Source organism: Lagopus leucura, unplaced genomic scaffold (genome assembly GCF_019238085.1).
Source record: "Lagopus leucura isolate 7727_CA_CO unplaced genomic scaffold, USGS_WTPT01 Super-Scaffold_73, whole genome shotgun sequence".
NCBI lineage: Eukaryota > Metazoa > Chordata > Aves > Galliformes > Phasianidae > Lagopus > Lagopus leucura.
Window position 1 is genome coordinate 37980675 of NW_024962252.1, and position 17544 is coordinate 37998218.

Sequence of the window (17544 nt, forward strand, 5' to 3'; positions counted from 1 at the left end):
ACAGAACAACTATGGCATCTGTATGCCTATAAACCAGTAATACCTTCGAATCTCTCTCCAGTTCTCCCCTCCCTGGCATATTTATCAAGATGTCCTGCATTGTTTTAAGGTTTCATACCATACTCACAGAAGCAGCACTTTTAATAGCTCTGTGAAGCACAGTAAGTCTGCCGTTTTAAATACAGGAAATTAAAAAGCAACTGCAGGCATTTGTGTAATTACAAATCAGTGCAATAAATTTATCTCAAAACAGTATGATATTTCTAAATCATAGAAAAACACTAAGTATTTCTGAATGCAAGAAATAAGATTAAAACAATAAAGTTTTATCTAGAAAAATCAAAGGAATAAACCATATGTGTCAATCTTTTTTTTGGTAGAAGTAATTCAAACATGAGAATCTTCAAAAATCCAAACTGTCACCCAATTGTCACCAAGTCATACGTATACAGACTACATTAAGATGGAAGTTTACCATAATGCAGAACTGTACAGGCCATCATTAAAAAAGTTATGAGGGGTAACGATAAGCAATTAAGGATTTCAGTTTATGCTGGAGAAATAATTCCTCTTTATGTATCACAATCACAGGGCTTGCAGTAAACTAAGGAAGTCTGAGAGAACGGTGCTTTCATTTAACAGAGCACTACAGAAACTGTTTAACAAAAACAGCTATTCAGTTTTGAAGCTATATTCCTGCAATGGGCACAGGAACCTAAAATGTAAAAACTAACAAAATTAACTTTTAATATCACAGAATCATATCATCAAATATGGGTTTGGGTTGAAAATGAACTTTAAGATCACCTAGTTCCAACCCCCCGCTACAGGCAGGGACACCTCCCTCTAGACCAGGTTGCTCACAGCCCCATCCAGCCTGGCCTCGAATGCTTCCAGGGAGGCATCCACAGCCTCACTGGGCAACCTGTTCCAGTGTCTCACCACCCTCACAGTAAAAATTTTCTTCCTAATATCTAGTCTACATCTACCCTCTTCTAGTTTAAAGACATTTCCACTCATCCTGTCGCTGCCTGCCCTTATAAAAAGCCCCTCCCCAGCTTTGCTGTAGGCCCCCCTAGGTACTGGAAGGCCACTATAAGGTCCTCTCCAAAGCCTTCTCTTCTTCATATCACTGTATCCTTACCTTTTTACCATTGCAGGATTGTAAAGATAGATCTTCATAAACTGTCTCTCCTTCTCATGGTAACCATAAAAAGGCCTGGAGAGAAAGAAGTAAAAGCAAGAGGTTAGCCAATTAAATGGTGGCCTTGACTCAACTGCAATTTACCATGAAGCATATGAAATCCAGAAGACAAGAAAACAGATGAACGGCATACACATCCAGGAAAATGAAAATTCCAAGCATCGCGCCAGAAAATCATTATGCTCCCAATGCATTTCTTAATAACATGTTTTCATTCAGTTTCAAAACCTGAAGTGCTTCTGGTGCACATGACAATTCTTTACACACGGATTCTACAGAATCTTAACCATTATTATTATACACCATTAAAAACACATTATATTTCTGAACAGAAACACAGTACACGTTCCATAAAAGACGTTCAGTGGGGTCAGATGTGTACATGTACACATTTGAATCTGGGAAGGAAGGCAAAGCAAAAACGGAAAAAAAGAATGCAGATGTCTGGGGTAAGATAGGGTTATATTGCACATTTTACATTAGAAATTCCAGTCTAGTTTAGATAAGTGGGTTCAACAGAAAGCTCCTGTCATTGGTCAGAAGTTTGCTAGAGATGATAAAATCACAAGTTGACAGTGTTTAATGCTGCCACCCATTTTCTGAATGACTAATTTCAAGTATTTTCCACATTATTTGGTGAAGTGCCAAGTACTCAAAACTATAGCTGAAGATAAGGGGAGCACCACATTACTGCACAGTGTTAAAGATAAAAACAATAGGCTCTATGCATGTCAAATTACCTAAAAGGTTCACTTAAGAACTTCTGGCTTAGCACTGTTTCTCGCCTTCCTCATATGTAAACATATTGATGCCACACCATCATAATAGTACTTCCATTAAACTTATTAGCACTGGACTGTTTCAAAAACAGTGTTCAGCTCTTCTGATAAATGCTGTAACAAAGTCACTGAGGACATTAATTTCACAGATCAGGTGTAAATGAGTAAATATCAGCTGTGTAATATAAATAACTGAACAATGAGAGCAGCTTAAAAGAATGAATAGCTGCCCTTTTTCAGTGATTACTAGTCATCTCGTGCACTAAATGAGGCATGAATCCTGAAGAAAATAGGATTTGAGAATGCAATTAAAGAATACATGTCATAATGAATACGTCAAGGCTAAGCTGAGGCTGCACAGGCAATATTAATTCTGGTATTACTTGACTGAATTACTGACTTTTCAGCATCAAGAACGCTAATCTAATCTAACATGCTTGTAATACAGCATGTTCAGGAAACAGGCCATAATTCAATGCATTGGGTGAATGCAAGAAGTCTACAGTTTGCAGCAATAACGACTGAACTCAACAGAAGTCCTGGTATGCATATATTCAATTATTATTTCTGTAAAATATTATTAAAAAGCGGAGCTTTGATTTACTTGTAGTAAATCAAAAAGTAATAAGAAGGTTTTCAGCCCGAAATTAAATGCAAACTCAACAATACAGATGATCTTTATATGATCATATGCATTCATATATATGTGACAAGAAACACTTAGATCTGGCAGTAAGGAGCATGGTTTAGTAATATTGGTGGTAGTTGGACTGTTGGGCTAGATGATCTTGGAGGTCTTTTCCAACCTTGGTGATTCTATAATTCTATGAAATACACACATTTAGAGTGAGCTGTTTAAAAAATGTTTATGGTATTAAAACTGAGGTAAGTTGAAGTAACAAACCTGAAACTGTTATGCTGAAAAAGAGGAAATGAGATCTTGTATGATGAAGCAATCTCTCTTACATAAATAGTAATAAACTTAATGACAGTTTATATACGTACAGTGAGTTATAATGGCTCAATATGCTTGTAGGTCAGTGAATTGAGAGCAACTTTTTTGAAGTTAGCACTTGCAAGGTAAATGACCCATACTCACATTGACATCGAAGCCAGAAAAGTAGGAGTTACAACTTACAAAGTAAGATATGAAAACCTACTTTAACTTTGCAAAACAGAAGGAAAATGTATTTCACCTGCTTACTCAAGGACCTTTGCTATGCTTGGAAGCTAACACAACAAACATCCTATTATACCTGTAAGGGTTTACAGAACAGCTTTCCTACTAATATAGAGAAAAATGGGTAAGATACCTCCAAGATTTAAAGAAAAATACAGGCTTCTCAACACAGAGATACTTCAACATCTACAACCAAAATCTGACTTCAGTTAGAACAGAAGAATACAAACATTTCTGTTACTACACAAGAATGTCTATCTACCCAGGTAAAAGATTAAGGTATATTACAATTCCTTTTAGGGGCATCCCATTAGCCTCTTATGCAGGCAAACAAAATACATCAGTCTTTACTTCTCTGAAGTAAAGAGCATGTGATTGTCGGTAAAGACTGTTTTGAAACTCTAAGGCATAAGAGGTGAAAAAAGGGCAGGCTCCTACTCTGTCTGCTGTCTTCTCACTGATTCAAGGAGAAAAGACTGCCTTCGGCAGGTTAATCCACTCAGGCTACACTGTCAAGATGAACAGCTATGCCAATATTCATACAGCTTTCAGAAAAAAAAAGGAAAAATAAAGAAAAAATATGGTGGGTTAGCATTCCTGCTATTGCAAAAACAAAGTCCTGATTAAAAGTAAAAGAAAGATACTGTCGTCACTTTGCTAGCAATACTGAGAAAACAACACTACAATTGGCTGGAAACAGAAAGATTATCTTCCCAAACCTAACATTTAGAAAGGATATATTTCAAAAGACCATTTAAAAAAAAAAAAAAAAAAAAAAAAAAGGTAAAAGGTAGTGCTGCATAGTACTGAAAATTAGCATTTACATAGTTTTGCAGGTGAAAAATTCAATGCATATACAAACTGTGTTCCTTCAGGACAGCTTCTTATTATTCACCATGATTTGACACACTTTAAAATCCTTGGTTATGGAAGTCAAATAAAAATCGATCAAGAGAATCCTTAAAATGTTAACATCAGTAATATTATATAGAAAGCTACACCAAATAAAAGCAGAATATTCAGCCTGACAGATAAGTGAGTAATGTAAGCAGAATATTCAGCTTGACAGATAAGTGAGTAATGTTTAAGACCCTCTGGTTCACGCCCTGTGCTGCCATAAGGGTCAACATAAAACATGACTTAACAGACCCAGGATGGACCTTCTAGAGGTGCCATCTTAGACTAGTGAAATAAAATTAAAAAAAAAAAAAAAGACCTAGAGGTAGACTCCTGCAAGACACTTCTGGTCACAGGGAGCTTAGAATACCCCAGACAGGTAGAAAACAATGTCAGGAACATACTGTGATAGTAGCAGAGGCAGAAAAATACTCAAAAGAACAGTTGGAAAATGAGGGGCAGTAGGATCAAATTTAGTTACAAAATGCTTGAGTCAAGTATAACTGTTGATTGTGTTAGATCAAAGCAAGTAAAAAGTGCATTTAATAGTTGTATAGGCCTGTATGAAGGCAGACAGAGGGGAAAAGGCAGAAAAAAAATAAGTATAAAGAGAAAGGAAGAGTCCATACCTAAGCCCATGCCAAGTATTTCTAAATAGAACTAAGTAGAAAGCACTTCAAAACAAGTAAGAAAAGAATCTTAACAGGTCATACTTACATTCCAGATACTAATGACACTTTGAAAACATGTTGTATAGTTGAAGACGGATTGCCTAAAGCAACATTAAGTGCTCTGTCAATGCTGAATGCCACTTGGCGGAGATAGTGTTCTGGATGCTGACCAAATCCATCATATGGTACATAGAGGTAAGGAAAGACACCATGCAAGTGGAGACAAGTCTTCTGACCTAAAAAGAGAAAGCAAACATTTATTTTTTAATGACACCTTCATTTAAGTAGTTGCAGAATTTGAAATTTTTCAGGCTATTTTCAGGCACTGCAGACAGGATGAATTGATTAAATAAGTTCAGATCCAGTTAATACAAAAAGTACCAATTCAGAGCAGTTCTCACATTTATTTTATTGACTGAAGCAATAAGGAACAGACAAAATTAGATGATATAACAACAAATTCTGTTGTAATCTAAACATCTAAAAATCTAAAAATCTAACAATTTTCTTTATGATAATGAGACAACATCACTCTCAGAATAATTTTGCATAATCATTTACTGTTGGATGATTTAACAGTTTCCCAGTCCTTGTGAAAATCTGCTGATTTCAAAATTCTTTCCATTCCTTACTTGGCTGAGTATACAGCTTCTCAGAAATTAAAAAGAACATCCAAGAATGTCCATCCACCAGGTCATTGAATATCCTAGTTATTAAAGGTATAAGTTGGAATATGGGATGTTGATTCCTGTGACATCTCTGCCAGTCTCTAGCCTACTAATGATATAATTCTTAGTATTAGCTTTCATCAGTCTGTAACAACAGCAGAATGAGAGAAAACACCATGAAAACCACACTGCTAGACAAGACCACAGTTCAAGCTTCTGCTTCAGACAAGGTAAGTACAGCAATGGGGATTGAGTTCTTCCAAATACCACCAATATTTTACACTCCTCATCTGTCTTATCTGTAAAGTGTGTTCTCTGTTCTTTCCTCACCAGAAAACAGCACAGCCCGCATTTACTCCTGAGCTGAAACTCCTGTTCACCATCTTCTAAGCCCCCATAAGTCTTCATGACTTCTCACCGGTCAATGAAAAAGGTTCACAGAAAACTACTGTGTGTCAGCACACATCATTCAGTAGCTCCCACCCAACTGTACAGACAAAGTCTCTAAAACTGTATTTCTTCTAGGTAGGCCCTACGCATGAAGACAGTACAGCAGTGCCCAAAGGCAACGCTTTAATCAACCATGAGATAAACACTAGGGAAGAGGCTGCACAGCCACAGTGGCTGCAACTCTAATGAACCAGATTTCCAAAAGTTTATTCTTTCAAACTGAGATTAGTTCTTGGAAAACAGACTTCTACATTCACCCTCACATTAGTGCTCCACTGGCCACCCAGTAATGACAGCTGTAGGTCCATTAAAGAACAAGCAGAGCAGAGCTAGGACACCTGCACATTTTTACACCTTTGAAACATGTACCTTCGAATATCATAAGCAGCACAGATTTTTGTTTTTAAACTGGGGTTCAGATCCATTTTTCTTTCTCTAAATATTTACTGGTCCCTCATGTAATGTCCCAGAGTGACATTAGAGGATGCTTAGAGGATGCTAGCACATGGGATGTTCTCCAAGGTGATGTTTTTTAAAACTTTCTAGAAGTTGAACCCATCAAGTCTCTTCAGCAATGTTTAAATAGCACCAAAATACACATTCATAATCTTGAGGTCATCATGTATAATGAATTCTGCCCATGCTAAAGAAACTAAACAATACGAACTACAAGTCTTTAAATGGCAAAATGAAGGACAGAATCAACAGCTTTACATGGCAGAAAAACCTCTGCCCTTTGTGAGAGAGATCATTTTTTAGTAGGATGTGAATGGAGAGAGCACTGATCTGTGCAGCGACAGCAGATCACTTATGTTCACAAATTAATGTTCTGCATCAAGTTACCAACAAATGCAAGTGTCTCTCCACATCTGTATTTAACATTGACTAAAACAAGGCTTTTCCCTCTGACTAAAATTAGAAGTGGTCTAAATCTTTACAGTTCTTCCTATGTTTACTTTTTAATAATCTTTTAAACACATGTAAGTGTCACATTCAGAGAGAAATTCAAATTTCACTCATATATGTTTGTCTGAATGCTTACCGAGGCTTTTTAAAAAAATGAATAAACCTACTCACCCCAAACTGTACTTAATAGTGGAGGTATAGAATAAGAACTTCTGGCAGAAATACAGGTCTGTCCATGGTTTTGTTACCTACAACTTGTGAAGCCAAATCAGTTCTACATCTGCACATTAATTTTTACACAAGAAGCTCTGAACTCCTGTTATTTTTAACACCGAAATATCTTTGCTTTAATGGCTGCCAAACTATTCTGGATTATAATAAAATTGTTGCCCTACAAAACAAAATTACAAAGCACCAGACTAAATAAACCAGGGGGATGGTATGAAGTTATTATTTAAATTCAGGTTCCTGACAATTTAAGTAGAACAATTACTTAATAATTCTTTTAGAGCTAACATCTGATTAGTCAAGTTAGGTGAGTTAAAAATAGAGGTACATTCATTTCAATTGCAAATATTTAAGATTTTTTGCTGATCTGAAACATCACTTTACTGCTGAAAACAAAAACACTACAAAGAAAGCTCCCTTATGCTTCTTTCTCTCACCTTCCTTTGCACTCCCTTTATGTGCAAAAACCCCAAACCAATCACAGAAAACACTGCAGCTTTCAGGTGACCAAAGCACCAAACCTTTCAGATCCAGGGAAATCTTACAAACCATCCATACTGAATCACTCCCTCCTTTTTGATTCTGCCAGGAAAGCAAACAAGCTGCTGCTGAAGGAAGGCTCCAAGCCGGCGAGCAGCTGTTAAGTTACGTGGCTTTGTACAGTTACTCACTTTGATCCTCGTTAGTATTCACTCATTTTTCATGACATTCGGTTATACTATTTTTATTTACAGTCCACACTACCGCAAGTCTTACCCTACTAGTGTAAGAACTGAGTCGTTTGCTTCCACTGTTTAAGTAAAAGCACTGAACTGCACCAGATGTTGCGGGGTTGTGTCTGAGGCTCAGGCTCCAGGAGCAGCAGCCATGGTTTGTGCTGAGCCGCTACAGATTTCTGGGGATTCCTTCCAGTAGGGACACAAGAAGAAAACAAATCTACCCACTGAGGAGCTCAGACCACACAGACATACCTATTAACATCAATTAAAGTCTTGGCATTGGATAAGGTTAAAACGTTTTATGCTTTAAACATGTCAAATCTCAGGTTTCTCTTTTTTTTTTTTTCTTTGTCTTTTTGAGATACAGACAGAAGCAAATCTGTACTGCTGGAACAGCAGTGACTGCTTACAGCAACCAGCTGATGTTTTTACACCTACCCACTGCTTTCTTTAAATGTGAAGAATCAGTGGAAGTGGTGCTCTACAGCACATTAGCCATGCAGACTATGAGACTGCCCTCCTCGGTCTCTCAGTGCAAAGCTGAAAGCCTAGCAGTGATTTCCAGAGCTTACCTCTTTTCAGCAAATAACAGTATTCCATACTACAGCACACGTACATCACAACTACTCTGCATCTGAGAGCGATGTGTACGATGGCTCTATTAACAAAAGGACATACTGTGTACGCAAATGCAACAGTTGATGGTGATAACCAGCAACCGGGAGGAGGATGCTGCCCAGATAGCCCCTCCATAGCCCAAAGTCTGTTAAAGAACGGGATCTGCACTGGTTGAGTTACCTGCAAGTCACAGACCAAGCACACCAGTACATGATGCAAAAGGGCTGCTGAGCAAATGTACAAATATGTAGAAGTAAAGCTGGGGCTTACTCGCAAGCTTTTTTCCGGCACTGAATGAAGCAGTGAAGCAATGAATGAGAAGTGCTGCTGTAACGCGGGAAAGGAGCAACAGACAAAGCCCTGAGATACTACAGTATGCTCAACTAGCAAACTCACCACATTCTATGAGAAGAAAAAAGTTCAACCGAACATCAACATAGATGAATAGCCAACATAATAATGAATCAATACTAGGAAAAAAATATATATATATATTTTTTTTAGACAACAAAGTGAGCCTTACATGTTTGGTTTTTTTTTAGACATAGCGCTAAACCCATACTTATTAAAGCAAGTGACAAAAAATGTTACTGAAGTATTAAAACCAAATACAGCTTTGTGTATTTGAAACCCATGAGGCATGGATTAAAAAAGCAAGCCTGCTGATTTTTGAAGATGGTTGCTACATGCATTACAATTAGGAATGCACACCAGATATAATCCTTGCTCTACTGTCATTCAAAATATTAGAAGAAAAAGCTGTAGTAAGCCTGAAACATGTGTATGTTTGGTGGCCCTGCCAGGCAGGGGGGTTGGAACTACATGATCCTTGAGGTCCCTTCCAACCCGGGTGATTCTGTGATTCTGTGAAACAGAAAACTTCAGTATGATTAGGAGAACTGAAACCAGTAGGATAAAGGAATGCAAAACTACTAGATTGTATATCAAGAACAAGCAAGAACTGATTTCTTCTAACCACCAGAAAGCTCAGCCACACAAGATGATCTGGAACAGAAAAAAACCCAAGTTGGTATCTATGCAGTATCACAGAATGGCTGAGGTTGGAAGGGATCTTTGGAGGGTCGTTTGGTCCAACCCATCTGCTCAAGCATACGTACAAGTCATTTCCTAGTACAGCAAGATAGAGAGCCTGAGGATTATCATTCCAGAGTCCTCAGAGACATGCTTTTTCACCATTTGAAAATAAAACTGACTCAGTCTAAGCTTCTAAAAATATTTCTGAGCTGAGAAAAAACAGGACAAATCTCAGTGCAAAAGAAAAACATGAAAAAAATAAGGGACCTTATTGTATTGTCCAGCTCAGGAATAAACTTAGTCAAGGTTCTAGACTCGAATGACACGAACCTACGGATTCACCACAGCTAGCACATGAAAATCTTATAAGTATTTGGGCATGAGAAGATGGAAGTCCATCTGCTCTGAATTTCACAGACAGGTTTGGGTTGGAAGGGATCTTTACAGATCATCTAGTCCTTCCCCTCTGTCAGAAGCAGAGACACCACCTACTAGATATGGTTGCCCAAAGCCCATCCTAGCTGGTTTGGAACATTTCTAAGGATGGGGCATCTACAACCTCTTTGGTCAACCACTTCCAGTGTTTCCTCCCATTACAGTAAAATTTTCTGATCTAATTCATCAGTGTCTTTCTTATACTGGAGATCCCCAGGCTAGATGCTGTACTCCCTTGTGAGATCCTGTCTGAAGAATCAGCTCCCTCGACTTGCTGGCAACACTTCAGTTTACGCAGCCTAGGAAACATGATTTGCTTTCTGGGCTGCAAGCACACACGATCAATACAAATCCAACTTTTCACCTACCAGGATCCCCAGGTCCCTCTCTGCAGGGACAGACAAATTTTCTCTCAGACAAATTTTTGCCCACCCCTACAGAACTCTTTGAGGATTCACACTCCAGCAATGGGTGAGTTCATGCAGTTATCACTTCCAGTTATTTCTTTCAAAAGACTTTCATTCTCATGGGAGGAATGTCTGAGCACAGCATGTAGATGAACCTAAACCAATGCAGTTTATATCCTACAATACTAAAGTAGACAGGAATCTACTAGGCCATAAGTCAATACTGGTTTCAAAACATCCAAAAGAAACCACCCACTACGTTCTGTGATCCATTCTACCTAGGAACAGTGAAACCCTGTGTCTCATTTAACTGACCTAAACAAAAGCCTATAGGCAAAGCTCTACTTTGTAGATTTAAATTTGTATCACCACATGGAAAAGATTTCAAGATTCCAAGGAAAGAGCAAGAAGTTCAAGGACACTTCAGCCTCTGTATTCATGCATGAGCCGGGATGATTCTAAAACACAAAATCTTACGTTTGCTATTTCCAGAAATGAATCAGAACATGACCTACAGCTGCAACACAGTTTGACCAGAATTTTATACACAGAACTCAAAGCTGTTTGGTTCCTATGCTACACCTTTTAGTATAGGAACTGACTGTGGAACTCTCACAGATTGAAGTGTGACGTACTAGAAACATTTTGAATAGACATCACCTCATTTCATATTCAGAAAACTAAAACTAAATGTGGATAACACAACTTTTCTGTAAAGTTCAATGATGGTCTACAAGCAAACATTTTTTGCTGTGATATTTCTGCAACATAACAAGATTATCCCATTTTAAAATGTATGCGGAGCCATAGGGAACAAATGTACAAAATCCATTTCTGTAAGTAAAATAAGTAATTAGTTTTGCTGAAGCTCTCCCTAGAAATGTTATTTTAATTATTGAACTACGACACATTTGTCCCAAACTACTGTACAATACAACAAGATGGGAGCAAAAAGGAGCACGTAGCAGCACTTAAATACATGGCAAAATCCCAAGATTTTAGAAAAATCCTGGCTGGAGATTAAGAGAAGGATGTAGAAGACAAAAGACAAAGGACTTCATATGTTTGAAATCTATTAAGAGTACTTTAAGTGCAGTACATTAAGTTTTGCAAAGTAGCGAAACTAATTAAATATAGATTGTATTAGTAGAAGAACAATGTGAACGCACAAAGTACGCATACACTTCCTCTAACTGTAACAGTAAAGCAAACTCAACAGAAAACAAAAGATATGACACTGGCATCTTTAAAGGATAAACAGATATTTTCAAGTAATTGTTCAATTATCCAGGTTAAAAATTTTGAGAAAAGAAAAAAAGAAGAGTTACCATACTCCAGGCAATCTCATTATTTCCCCAGGAAGAATCTTCAGAAAACAACAAGTCATAGCAAGAGTGCTTTTAGTCCGTTCTGATTGCAAGCTAGGAGCAATGTGAGCATCTCCTGCACAAGTTAAATAATACTTTAAACTTAAACCATCTCACTCAGTGGAGTGAGTTTGTCCACACACTGATCACTGAATATTCAATACTGAGCTACTGAAATTGGACAAGACTTGACTACTTTATACCGGCAATACAACTTTTGGAATGAGGCCATCATTCTTTGACTCTCACAGAAAGCAAGAACATCACTGATACATGAATTCAGAAATAAGTCTGGTAACACTTTGATGAAGTTAAATCCTTCCCCTAGCATAACTTGGGAAAGTACTTCCCCCTTAAAATGTGCCATGCCATTTAAAAATATGGAGTTCAATCTTTTAATGTCACTGTCCCTTAATAGTAGATTTAAGTAAATTCTTCAATGAAATCTCAGCATTTCCCAGAATCCTAAATCAAGCCATTTTCTTTTTCCAAGAGAGTGCTAAGAAAGGGAGAAATACATATTGAACACTCAAGAAAAGAGCTCAAAGACCATATTTCACATACAGGGTTACATATTTGTGTCAAAGCCTTCAGTCTCTAACATATATGAAAACATTTACTTCAGTAGCATTTGTAAAAGGGACAGATAAACAGTTTTTAATTAAATATGTTTCAACCCAAATGGAGTGTTTGGGTATAGACGTATGACTCTTATAATTCTTCAGTCAGCAACCTCCCTTCTACCAACCAATACCTCTACATTCATAAAAAGAAAAAAAATGAAACATAAAGCTCATCCATTGGGAAAATGAGGGCCTGTGATTCATTACAGCTTGATTATTCCTCTCCTTGATGTAGAGATCCTTAGCGAGGAGAAGGACTGTGCTTTCTGTTTAAAATTAGGAATCTCTGTATGATTGGTGCATACTGAATTAATACATAGCCAATAATCAAAGAGAAGAGGTTCACTTCCCACCTAGGGAGATTTCATGTGTGGCCCAAATTACTTACTGTAGGTGATGCACTTTTTCACAAAATGGAGGTAACAGTACTTTCATATTGAATTATCTGTTTAAAGGATAAATATACTAAAAAAGCACTGACGGAAAAAGATGGCTTGTGTACAACAGCTTAAAAGACATAGGACAAAGTACCCAAAGAAGCAGCAGCATTATACTGCAGATAATACTACATCTATCTTAGCAAGTCTTTGTGAAAGGAAAACAAACTCCCATAAGCAATTTGTAGGCCTAGAATCCTACTACTGAGTGTACTCTTCTAAGAGTAGCAGATTACCTCAAAACTTTGAAATTGTACAGCTTTCTTTAATACTTTCGCATCAGGAAAATCAAAACAACCTGAAAATATGAAAAACATATAACCTCCACCTTCTAACTACAGAATAGCTTAAGTGCAACAAGCAAAGTAAGCAAACAAACTTGTTCTTCCACTTGAACTAAAGGGGAAACAAAGATAAAAGCAGAACATCCAAATGTAATTTTCAAATACGTTAAAAAAGGAATGCAAACATACACGATAACTAACTGTGCTAGGAGAAAAAAGGCAAAAAAAAAACCTAAAAAACAACAGTATGAGGAAGATTTCTGTACTTAAAAACAAAGATGAAAATCTGTAATAAATATCACACCACCCCAGTGGTTTTTTAAAAGCAGATAAGGAAATCTGTTTTGGGGGCGCCCCCTCTAAACTAATGTGCATAAAGGAATCTTTGTGCTCAGATTTGTGGTCACTTTGTAGATTCAAACAATAAGTCCACAAGCTTTCTTGGATCCATTATTTTCCAAATAAGAAATACCTCTGCAATTATTTAACCAACAGATGGTCCCAAGGTCTTGAGAAGCCTGGAATGCTTCTACTGCTCAAAGGTTCAATGGTGATAGCACAGGAAACACCAAACAAAATTATGTTTGCAACACTGTTTTTAACGGAGAGAATAAGCATACACTTTAGCTGTTGCATCTCCAAGTGATATATTTCCAACTAATTTGCTTGCAAGTATTTTTTTTTTTTTTTTAAACATTAAATCTAAATTATCTTAATTATATGAAACATGAAATGTAAGAGACAACCTGCCTCACCAGTCTGGAAAGTCATAAGATTGTCACAGAGAACCAAACTCTGTTAGATACTTTGAACCGTGAGGTATCTACAGAACAAATAATCTCTGAAGTTGCTCACCCTAGATTACACACCAGACATTACTTCTGATGGAAAATACCAGCTGAAATAAGCCTTCATCCTACTGAGAATTTTTAACTTCTTTTTTAAATTTCAATCTGGAAATATGTAACGGGTTCCTCTTTTCTTGAATCTCTTAACATACTTTCTGAATGTGACATTAGAAAATAACACTGTTTTCAATTTCAGAAATACTACTGAAAAACCTAGCCATTTGTAGGATGGCACACCTGTGAAGGTACAACATCAGCAAGGAGCAACAACTGCCTGCAGTTAACATCAAATGCAATAGCTGAGTACATACTAGAGAATACTGAAAAAACCTAAAACACGAAATCTGTTGTCAAGTAGCCAAACTAGAACCAGGAAAATTGAAAAGAGAGAACATTGTTTAAAAATGCCTTAAGTCTCCTTCTTCAATGTCCTTCACTTCAGTTAAGATCCTCAAAGATCAAGGATGAGCTACATAGAAACCATTCTTCGTGAGCTTGATAAATTATGGGATACAGCAAAAATATTTTCTTCTTAGTACAAACAAGCAGACATACAAATCTGGGTTTGGTATTAAATACCCATCTACAAAAGGAGCTGTGTGTGAAATGTTATCCTTGCTCCCTATACTAACAGATAGCACTTGTAAGCATCTGGACAATATCAGTAATGTTTTCAGGATGAGTGTCAAAAATCACTATGACACCAGCTAAAATAATCACACGTAGGAAGAAAATAGAGGCCAAATTACTATTCCAATAAGAAAAGTAGCCATTCAAATGCAGGAGAGGCAGACTATGTTTGACCAACTGGGAAGAATAAAAGAATGTTATCTAATAAATGCTTATATGTATCTAAAAGAAGGTGGGAGGCAAATGGATGAGGAGAGGTGCATAGTGACAGGACTAAGAGTAGTGGCCTAAAACTTGAATGTAGGAAGTTCCACACTAACATGCAGAAGAACTTCTGTACAGTAAAGGTGACGGAGCATTGGAACAGGCTGTCCAGAGAGACTGTGGAGTCTCCTTCTATGCAGATATTCAAGACCTATCTGGACACCTACCTGTGTGACCTATTGTATGGTACCTGCTTTAGCAGGGGGTTAGACTCTATGATCTCTCGAGATCTCTTCCAACCCCTGCAATTCTGTTATTCCATGACCAAAGCATAGCTGAATACAAAATATTTTCTTACTCCCAATAAACTAACGGTCTGCGTGCTTTACCACATCCAGTAAAAGATGAACAACAAAAGCCCATAGAAAAAGGAGGAGTAGTCACACAACCTCTTCTTCCCCATTTCCTTTAACTAACTTTCATTACAAACTATCACTCCTATCCAAGTTCTCTTAGCTATCTTATTAGTCTTTCTTGATCAGAGAAAAACTAATCATACACAAATGGCTATTGGTTCATATATAACCAAAGGAGAACAAGTTTTGCTGGTTGTTAACTGAAGATGCTGATCTTTACATATGGAAACGCACAATTTCCGTAAGGAGTGTGCATAATTCTAATCACAATTTCCCTGCATCAGATTAAACCAGCGCAAAGATTTTTGTTTAAATAGAAGAGACATTTCTGTCAGCTAGATAGTTGGAGAAGGAGGGCGGGGAATATATTGCCAAACACTGTTGCTCTAAATTCTAGGAAAAAAATACCCTGAAGTTCAACATGATGAGGTTAGCATTGTTTTCATCAGCATTACCTTTCCACATACACTTTTTGGAAATGTTGAATACTATAAATTCATGAATACCACCAAACTTGTGTAATCCCACTGAAGTGGTACAGTACAGAATATAAACACACTCATGAGCCAGACTTGTTTACATTAACAAATAAATGACACCATATTCTGTTTGTTTTCTCTTGCTCAATTCTTCATCCAGAAACTAACTCTGTGAGTACTTCTTAGACTTTTTTTCTCCTATATTTGCATTAAGACCTCCAGTTAGCACATAACTGTCTCAACTCAGCCAACTTCTCTACCAGGAAGCTAGACAACATGCTCCACAAGAATAAGCAATGTTTTTATGTACTGAGTTTACATGGCAAGGTTTGGTAGCAGGAGGACTGCTAGAGTGGCCTCTGCAAGCAGAGCTCAGCAGCCACCCTACATCAGATCAGAGCCAGCTCCAGTTGCTCCAAAAGGGATCTGCTGCTGTTAGAGCTGAACTGTGATGCCTCTGAGAGCAGACTGAAGAATGGAGAAAAAAACTGCTGTGCTACAGCAGCTGGGAGAGAGGAATAAGAAATCTGAGAGGAACAGTCCTGCACACACCAAGGTCAGTGCAGGAGGAGGGCAGGAAGTGTTTCGGGCACAGAGAAGTTCTCTGCAGCTCAGGAAAGGCCCATCATGGAGCAGACTCATCATGCTTAACTTTTAAAGAAATAAGTTCTTAATTTGTTATTTGTTCAAAGCTTAACATTTTTTGGAGAGGTGACAACTTAAGGAGTACTTTAAGGAGTACTATGAGTACTTCCTTACCTTACACACCTTTTAAATTACTCCAAGCTTTTGAAAGGGCTATATAGTACGTGACAGTAATAGTAGAGACAACTTCCTGATAGGAGAAGAAACCATATTCTAAAGACTACTGACTGCACTAGTTTATACATCCAGGTGCTGGCAGCAGGGGTGGCCTCTGTAAGAAGAGGCAGACAGGTCCAGCTGGCCTTAACAGACCCACCGCAGAGCTCAGCTGAGTTCATCACTGAAGCTGGTGGCACCTCTGGGAAAACATGCTTAAGAGGGAACACCAACATCAAAGAAAGGAGGAGGAACAGACTTCCCCTGCAGCACTCAGAAGGGCCCACACCGGAGGAGAGGGAAGGTGACAGATGGAAGGAAGCAGTGGCAGAGAGAAACCACAGTGAAAACGAACTGATAGCCACCTTCTCCCGTCATCCCCTGTGTGTGGCTTATAGGATGAGGCAGTGTGGTCTGAGGAGTCTGGAGTGAAGCTGAGCCTAAGAAAAAGGGAAGAAAGGCGTAGTTTATGTTTGAGTTTGTTTCTCGCTACCTGAATCTATTTTAATGGACAATAAATTAATGTTCTAGCTGTAAGCCTCTGCATCCTAAAACCTTTTTCAGAAGGTTTGAAAAAGGCAATCAAGTAAAGCAAGTCCTAGTATTAATAAACTACACCTGCTGTCAAGTAATCTACAATTTTAACAAAAGATTTCAGAGCATTTCAGGCAAAAATTTCTGCTCTGAACTTTTATTCAAACTAGAAGTTTCAACCTACTCATATTAACTTCATATAAGAGCACATATATCCCAGTCCCTAAGGTAACAAAAACTTTCAACACAACATTAACGTATTTAACCACAAACTTTCCATAAGTTAAACCTATTACTGTTACTTACATTGAATACCATAATGACATAAACACTGTATACGTTTGTTGTATTGATATGATAAGCAAAGCAGAAGAAAGTAATACGCTTTACAAGCAATCTATCTACAAAGACGTCGGTGACAGATATGTCTGGTTCATGAGTCTTCCAAGACAGGCCATATACAAAAGGCACAGATTGTTAAAGCATTTCCAAGAGTGGGAACAAGAAATTACAGCAAGCAGGCAGAGTGACTAAATGCTCTAATTCATTTTTCCTTTTTAAAAAGATGTTATAAACTGAGATCGCACATTCCTCAAATCCTTATTCTAAGTTTTCCTTAAGGATTCTGGAGATAAGACCCCCAGGGTTACACAAGAGAAACTACTTTCAGCTGGTACTCTTAAAGCAGGCTCTGTTTCGCTATGAATCAATCCCTAGCCAAATT

The 17544-nt window shown here is 37.7% G+C and overlaps 1 protein-coding gene across 1 annotated transcript in view; it reads right to left on the minus strand.

The window, feature by feature from the left end:
- REV3L (REV3 like, DNA directed polymerase zeta catalytic subunit) overlaps nucleotides 1-17544 on the minus strand; it is a 112712-nt gene that overhangs the window by 61548 nt on the left and 33620 nt on the right. Inside the window, exons 2-3 of the mRNA XM_042884841.1 lie at nucleotides 4778-4967; nucleotides 1145-1219 (exon numbers count right to left, since the gene is read on the minus strand). Coding sequence (XP_042740775.1) covers nucleotides 1145-1219; nucleotides 4778-4967 — 265 coding nt within the window. The remainder of the gene's footprint in view (nucleotides 1-1144; nucleotides 1220-4777; nucleotides 4968-17544) is intronic.